The following is an 8509-nucleotide window of genomic DNA, read 5'->3' as shown; positions in this document are numbered from 1 at the left end:
TCTGCTTGCAAATTGACATTTCTTTTAACTTGAAAAATATAAGTCTTAAAAGTGTTTTATAACCAAATATTTTTAACTAATAATAATAATATTTTTAACTAAATATCTAAAAACTAAGAATATTTTCATTCTAAGTCACAAACCAAAATCCGCCACAAAAATAAAATGAAATTACCAATTAACTCGAAATTTTTTTAGTAAAAAAACTACATGGCAACCCTGACCAGAAGCTTTGTCACACTACGTCACAACTCATATGTTTGTTGTACATATGTATGCATTTCTCTAAAACTGAAATAAACAGTTAACAATGCAATATGCATGCGACTGCACATTTGCAATGCTTCCGTCTCTCAGCTGAATTTGGCGAAAAGCGCAAACTTGAGCGTCAGTAACATTGCGAGTGGCAAGCGGCACAGTTCCGTCAACGTGTGAGTATTGGCAATTGTTTAGAGTTGAGTGCATTCGACAGTATTTAAAAGATAAAATTAATTAACAGTGGGGAATACAACGCGATGCAAAGGGTATAATTGCTTTATAAACTTAGCGGCATAAATTGTGATAGGTATAGAATTGTGAGAATGATGAGACGAATTCTATATATACATACATATACAAGTATATAATATTGACACTCTGTATAGCTTTTTATTGCTGATGAGTGAAATCGAAAATAATTAAATTGCAATTTTGTTTTTAAATTTTGCTGATTCATAAGAACATTTCCACACATTTTATTCTTACCCTTTGTGCTGCACCCGAATTTAACACTTTCTTACTTGTTTTTAACTCGTTTGTTTTTATTTTTACTTTTGAAGAGCTGTGTAAACAAACGAGACCGGTGAATGGGCTCTCTTTGCAATTATTTCGGCGTTGCCAGGTTGTCAATAAAAAATGGTTCCATTAATTTTTGGTACATTTTTTCGAAATTTCTATATTAAAAAGGCGGAAAGGTAGAATTTACTTTAAATGTCGTCGATGTTTATGGATGAAAAATGAACATATCGCTCATTTACTTGAATAGTCTCACAACTCAAAAAAGTCGATTTTTCAGGAGAGCGATTTAAAGTTTTCCATTGTTTCTTATAGAAAAATGTCATTAGCTTATTGACAAATCTAGTGGCCTGTAATATATTAAATACAATGTTGAGCATAACTGGACCAAAATACCCAAAGAGTGTACTTATGCTTTTTCTTGGGCGGAAATGTGACCCACTCTGAATTATGTCGTTATTTGTGAAAAATATAAATCAATTTCGCCGTCATAAGTTAAATGTGTCGTTTTTGCAGAAATGTTGCTTTTTTCAAAAATTAATTAATTAACTTTTCACCAATATCGTTGTAATACAAATTGTGTCGTTCTTTTTGAAAAAGGAAACCAAATTCAACTTATGGCAATATGTGTTGTAACACAATATACATATGTCTTTCTTCCTAAAAAAACAAATCATGCCTAATTCTGGCACAACTGAGACATGTCGTTCTTAAATATAAAAAAATATATTATAAAATATAATGCAACATAACAAGTTTAATAACGGCACATTCTTATTCCACGGTTTATTTTCCAACGCATCGGAATAAAATTTTTATACAATATGGACGATGAAATTGCGCAATGTGCAGAAAAATACCCAACTCAAAAATCGTGTTTTTTGAGTTATGACACTATTCAAGTAAATGAACGATATTTCTTTTATACAAAATTAAATTTGACCAATTTTTTTATAAATGTTCCTAAAATTTTATAGATTTTTTAATATATAAATTCGTATATTAATTGTAAATACCTTTTATTGTTGTTCTTGGAATTTTATATCTTTCTATTTACCTTTTAATTTTAAAAACTAACTAATTTCTTACACTTCTTAATGAAAACAAATTTAGGGTGTACTTCATTTGTTGTTTTTTCCTTAACTAAAATTTTCCAAATAATAATGAAGTGGAAAAAATACTAAGTCATCTGGCAACCATAATAAGAGTATATAGGAAAATAATATGATTTTCGCGCTTCTCACACTACACCTTGTAACACAGTATTGCGTCATTCGCCAATAGAATCACCAGAGTGTATTTGGAACTCTTTGCTTTTAGCAAGAGTGCAAATGATAACTTGTAGTGAATGGAGAGCAAAAGTTTCAAATTTTTCTCTGTATAGAAAATATCAAATGAAGAAATCAATCGAAAAATGATAGAAAAATTTTATTGCATAGTGTAAAAGCTGTTCAATATTTACAAACTACCTAATTAACAATATAATTGACTTATCTATTGCCAGTTGTGATCTGGTCGTTGCTCGCGCTGAACGCACTCTCTTCTAGCTGTCGACTCTTACTTTGTACATACATACTGATACTTTACAAACATTAATGTAATACAACAAATTGTTTCGCTTATTATTTTGGTTATATTTTACTAAATAACAGTCTTTATTGTCTCGTCAACATTTGAGTGTTAATGTTGCAAATACACTGGTGTAATAATAAGCAGGTGAAGTTGAGAATGACTATGAATGAAATGTGTAAATATTAATTTTAAAAGCTTTGTTGGAAATTTGAAATATTTTTGATATCGATAATATTTTATTGCCAGTGGAACTCTTCTTTAAGAATTATACCATCATCTATCTGGTGGACTCATTTGGATTTCACTTGCTTTGGATTCCACCATGGAAAGAGTCTAGTTTTGTTTTAAGGGATTCGTACATTTTTCATACTTACATTCATACATATATATATTATATTATATTTATATTTATATTTATATAAAAAAATCCTCAAATTTATTTCTTAGTAATTCATCATCTTAATTTAAATTAAAATTTTAATTTATGCAAAAAAGCTAATCAGTTCATTACCAATCGCATATGTGGTCTTAGTGTCAATCAAGCGTAATTTAAGACATTTTTATCTACATTACGTCAGTTGCTTTAAATTTCGCAAAAAACACTTGAAAATGTTTGAATATATATAAAAATGTGTGCATTTATTTATTACTAGCAGACCCGGCCACACGTTTTTGTGGCTAAGGTATACATTAAATTAGTAAATCTTTCAATGCAGAGAAAAAATTCTTACGCATAAAGATGAAAACGTTATAGCCGACAAATTTTAAAATGATTGATAGACATTATTGTAGATCTGTGTTAAGCGTAAATCATCATAATTTGTAAAACTTTGACTTTTTAATCGTATATTGGAGAAAGTAACAAATGACCAAATTTCATAGTTGGCTTTATCTTGGCTTTGGTGACGATATTTATTACCTTCTTCACAGCCAGTCTTGTTCTTTTGCAAAGTTTGATGTTGATTTATGTTACGCAGCATGATGAAAACTCACACTACTTTTAATTGCAAGTGAGTGGGGATAGTCCAGCAATTTTAAATAGTCTGTGGGATAATTTAATATGTCATCCTGATTTGTAGCTGTGTCAACTCTCCCTTAACGAAATTCTAAATTGTCGCATGAAGATCAAAGAGATCCTTGTTTACCACCAATATAGGTCATTCAATCAGCCATTTATGTTTATTATATTATAGTTTCATGTCAGGAAATGATTTGTGGTTTCTGAGCAGTACCTCCAGCGACTTGAATATCTTGAAAATCTTCTTTATAAATCTTTTGCAGACTGGTGTTTCGTTGATTTGCCATTTAGGAGTAATTTCAAGGCCGAATTGCCGTTTGTCTGCCTACTAACAGGTGTCAAGTTGCCCCTATTCCCATTATAACTGGGCGTTGAAAATGAGTGAAATCAGTTCAGGAATTACCTCAACCCTCATGTACTATATATGCTGATTTTCGTTATTCTATTGGACTTTATTTCAAATTGTGTGTTACATCAATAAATTGCGAGAGTATAAAATGTTCGGTTGTCCTTCCCTACTTGTTACACAGCCTCGGAACAGCCTTATACAATTGTATTGTTCAAAATTATTTTAACAAAGCAACAATGACAACTTTCAAAATATTATTATTTTTTATTTTTTTTTTTTATAATTTTGTTGTCAATTCAAATAAAATCATCTTATTTTATCTTCCTCACAATTTTTCGATATATACTTACTTTCTAATCCTTCCCTGGCCTTCCATAAATATTTTAAAACTAAAATTAGCTAGATCGGTTTGGCCCTTCTCCACTTTTTTCGAGACTAACGACACAAATTGTTTGTATGGGTGATTAGAAAATTGTGGATTTAAGACTTTTTCAGGCAATTTTTATAATTTTTCTCTCCGTAAGAACCATCCCGGTACCTCTAAAAACATTCTAAACAAAGAATTTGCGAAATCGGTTCAGCGGTGCTCGAGTTATGCGCTTAGCAACACATTTTGCGATTCATTTTTATATTATAGATTATTTTTTTTATAATTTTTAGTAAATAATTGCGGCTCTTCCACACTTTATGATTGAGTTGGATTAAATTCGGATTGCTTTGGAAAACATTTTAATTCTATTTTATATTAAAAATATTTATTTAAAATTTAATAATTTAATAAAAATATTAAAAATATAAAATATATTCTTCTTACATAACCATTCATACATACATACTTACATATCCGACACATTATAGTATTTGGTAGTATCTAATAACAATAATAATAATGGTAATGCAATTTAATCTCAGTGCAATTTGCAATTAACAGTTATATATTTAAATATGTACATACATTCATGCATTATCTTGTGTGCAAATTTAATATCGAAGATTTCAGCACTGATAATGATGCATAGCATGTAATCGAAAAACAAATTATCTGAACTTGTAGATATGTAGAGGCAGACAGTGAATGTCTTGATAAGCGTATATAAAGTTATTTATTTATTTATAAAATAATTTAAAATTTTTTTAATTACATATTCTTTTACCTTAACGAACTCGTAATGGCACATAAAAAGTTGTGTGTTCGAACATGTGGCAACTACTTAAACCATTATAGGTTTTATGATCATAACGTATGGTTATTTTTGAAAATATTTATAATTTAAATACAATTTAAAGCATTTTTTTAGTTGGCAACTCTGCAACATATTTGATTGCGCAAGGGGTTAGGTGGATTTCAAAATTAATTTTTTTTTTTTTGGTTTCTTTAAATAATGCAAAGTGTTTTCCAACAATATCAAATTAATCCGAGTAATATTATAAGAGATACATATGTGTACCTTTGAAAGTTCCGCCCATCACTCCACATCAGTATAAATGTAAAACTTTAAACGCGTTTATCTCAAAACACAATTTGTCAAGTCGGTAGATACGATTTCTCGAAAAGTTATAAAGCGAATTACTATTTTTTTCGAACCAATGTTTGTTGAAATTTTGACCAAAAAAGTGAGTTTTTCATATTTCATTTCAATATTTGATTTTTTCCTTCGTTAATTAACTAGATTTATAGACGTAATATCGAAATATTTTTGGTTTATTGATTTTGGATGAATCAAAAATTAGTTAAATTTCCACGGCAAGACCTATTTTTGGACACGTTATGGGAGACGAGGTGCCAACGGCTGAGTTTTCGGAATTTTTAAATAAAAGTTTCCCATAATACTGTTTAAATATGTATCTCTTTAGTAAACAAAATGTTAAAAACGCCTGGTTTTTAGCCTCTGATACCCACTTTTAACAAAAGCATACTTTTTAAAAACTTAGCTCGATTTTTTTTATTGTTTTATTATTTTATTTTTATTTTAAAATTTTTATAAATTTTATCTAATTACCTTTTTCTAGCAAACATTTTTTCAATATACATAGGAAATCCGAAAATTATACTTATGAATGCCATTCTAAAACTCTCCCACTCAACTGAAGTCTACTTAAAACTGTTGAACGCTAACTTTATAGGATATCTTTCTAAAAACAATTATCTTAACCAAGTTTATTTATAATATAGTCAAGCACTTTCTAGATTTGTCATTAGGCATCATTTACAAATACTGAAAATATAATATTTTACCCGTGTTTCATCAGTGTAATCATCAAAACATCATCATTTTCATGAGGTGGCATTAAAATTTTAAGCTCTCTAAAATGTATAATCCACCTCAATATTTTTTCAATTGCTTATCTGTTTCAGTTCCACTAATTTAGCTAGATATAAAAAAGCCTAAACATGCCAAAAAAACCAAAGCGACGCGATAAATCCGATTTGGGTCCCGATTTCGTGGCGCCCGATGGCGGTTGGGGTTGGGTTGTCTGCATAGCTGCCGGTCTAAGTAATGTAAATAAATCACTGTAATTAATATCACTAAACTCTGTTTATTTGAAATTAAGTCAAAATTTTGCTCTATAGCTGGCCATGTATCCACCATTACAACAATACGGCATGATTTACCGACAACGCATGTTCAACTTGGGATTCTCTGCCAAAGAGACCACCACAATCGCGAATATTATGTTGAGTTTAGCGTCATTAGTTGGTAAACAATTCGAACCAATATAGTATTCTATAATCTCTTATTTTTTTGTGCTCCTCAGGCATTGTTAATGGCGCCATGTTTCGGCGTTTTACATTTCGTCAGGTTGCCATTGTCGGTAGTATTCTGATATTCAGTGGTATCCTCTTATCAGCAGCGTGTACGACATTTTGGCAGTATGTGCTTTGTGTATCGGTGATATATGGTGAGTATCAAGTTTTCTGGAACAAATTTTCTTCCTTATAATCTAATTTACTTGCTTCTAATTCTAATTTGTTTTCATTACCTCGCCAAATAGGCATCGGTCAGGGTCTCAACGTGAGCGCCTTGTCGCTGGCCGTGAATACATACTTCAAAAATCGACGACGTCGTGCATTCGGCTTTATGTGGACAATCACCGGTTTGGGACCCATTATATTTCCGCATTTCACCTCTCTTATACTAATCTACTATGGTGGTCCGGGTACAATACAAATTTATGCTGCAATCTCGCTAAACGTCTTTCTCTGTGCTTTGACGTTGCAACCAGTATCGTGGCATACTTCGAAGGCGCCGACGCAAAGTGAGACGAAGTTGAAAGAACCTGAAATAGAAGATGTTATTATTGGCACGATGCCCTCAGCTATGCCACAGCTTGAAATGGTTGAGCCTGAATGCAAGTATTGTCAATATATGAAGCGTAGCAGACCCAGTGTGGACGCAACACAATTCGATTTTGACGAACATGACTTGGCTGTGCCGAGTCTTGAGGCCAGTGAACCGGACACGCCATTAATGTCACGCGCCAACGATGAATTCGGCTCGAAGTATTCACTAAAATATACGGGAAAAACTATGAACTTGCCAAATAAAGTTGGGCAGGATAAGGGAGCGTCCTCGCTAACCGCGCCTATCGCTGAGGTGGAACAGGATAATACTCGTACTGATGTTGATGACAATTTACCAGCCGAATTTCGTTGCACCTGCGCAGAGGAGCAAGCATTATTGCAAAATTCCAACAGTGTTGAAGTGAAAAGTTCGCCAAAAATCTTGGTAGAAAACCAAGAGAAGACTCAGCAATTAAACACGGAGTTAGACGTGCACACGGCCAAATTGAGTCTCAAACAGAAAGTAGTGAAATTCTTTGACTTGGATCTGTTGAAGGATTTCACTTTTGTCAATTTAGTGTTGGGCATGACTGTGATGATGTTTGCCGAGATAAACTTCTCCATTTTGATACCCTTCATTTTGGATCAGTACGGTTATAGTAATGAACAAATCTCAACCGCTATGTCCATGCAGGGTGGCATGGATATCTGCGTGCGCTTTCTAGCACCAATTGTGCTCGATAAAGTTGGCAAGTTGAGCAATCAGGTATTATTTGCATTTGGCATTATTGCTATCTCGCTCGGACGTCTGTTGATTACGGTAACCGACTCCTATCGTGTTACATTGGCACTCTTTGTGCTCATCGGTTTCGGTAGAGGTTTCCGTACGATATTTTCTTCACTTATTATACCAACTTATGTGCCTTTGAATCGTTTGCCCGCTGCATCCGGTCTACAATTGGTCTGTAATGCGTTATTTACACTTTGTGTGGGTCCCATTTTAGGTGAGTATACATTTTCGGTAGATCATTTTTTTTATTATATTAAACTTCATATTTTTTAGGCGTCATCACCGATGCCTCCAGTTATACAATAACAATACATTTCCTAAATTTATTAACCTCACTTGCCTTGCTCTTCTGGTTGTTGGAGTACCTGGTGCGTCGCATGGTGACGAAAAAGTCCAAAACAGCAACATAAGGGTAATCTTATAGTTCTTAGTTGAAAATTGTATAGAATGTAAATAAATCAATTCGAGAATTAGTACTTAATAAAGCTCTATAAAATTTTCTGTATTTTGTTTTTGCTGGTTGGGATCTGTAAAGTCCAGATATTGGGACTAACCTCATTTTCGTGAAAAACAATGACTTTATGTGGCCAAGGTTTCTTGACACCAATGTGGTTTAGTTTAAAAAATATATGAAATTGGTCGAGATATTACTCTGGGTTGATTCCCTCCAAGCTAAATTTAATGCTGAATATATCGGTCAGTACATAAAATAGAAATATATAT

At 32.2% G+C, this 8509-nt stretch overlaps 1 protein-coding gene across 5 annotated transcripts; it reads left to right on the top strand.

Moving 5' to 3' along the window:
* The first annotated feature begins 294 nt into the window (after positions 1-294).
* LOC105218142 (uncharacterized) lies at positions 295-8285 on the top strand. 5 transcript variants are annotated; one of them, XM_011193531.3, is made up of 6 exons: positions 295-431; positions 6070-6213; positions 6286-6412; positions 6471-6614; positions 6708-8000; positions 8060-8285. In XM_011193531.3, exons 2-6 carry the CDS (start codon positions 6106-6108, stop codon positions 8194-8196), a joined length of 1809 nt encoding a protein of 602 aa, XP_011191833.2. In that variant the 5' UTR covers positions 295-431; positions 6070-6105; the 3' UTR covers positions 8197-8285. The 5 variants fall into 5 exon arrangements, with proteins under 5 accessions (XP_011191833.2, XP_028899846.2, XP_011191832.2 ...); XM_029044013.2 differs by having other exon boundaries at positions 421-524; XM_011193530.3 differs by lacking the exon at positions 295-431 and adding an exon at positions 2262-2490.
* The last annotated feature ends 224 nt before the right edge of the window (positions 8286-8509 follow it).

The sequence above is a fragment of the Zeugodacus cucurbitae genome, chromosome 5, assembly GCF_028554725.1.
Source record: "Zeugodacus cucurbitae isolate PBARC_wt_2022May chromosome 5, idZeuCucr1.2, whole genome shotgun sequence".
Lineage (NCBI taxonomy): Eukaryota > Metazoa > Arthropoda > Insecta > Diptera > Tephritidae > Zeugodacus > Zeugodacus cucurbitae.
Note: the sequence above shows the minus strand (reverse complement) of the source record. Positions and strands in the feature narration are given on the sequence as shown.

Excerpts from the sequence above, each read along its gene's own strand:
- LOC105218142 (XM_011193531.3), top strand. The coding sequence starts at position 6,106 with ATGCCAAAAAAACCAAAGCGACGCGATAAATCCGATTTGGGTCCCGAT. Across the intron at positions 6,413-6,470 it reads GAGTTTAGCGTCATTAGTTG|GCATTGTTAATGGCGCCATG; the intron begins GTAAACAATTCG and ends TGTGCTCCTCAG. Across the intron at positions 8,001-8,059 it reads TTGTGTGGGTCCCATTTTAG|GCGTCATCACCGATGCCTCC; the intron begins GTGAGTATACAT and ends CATATTTTTTAG.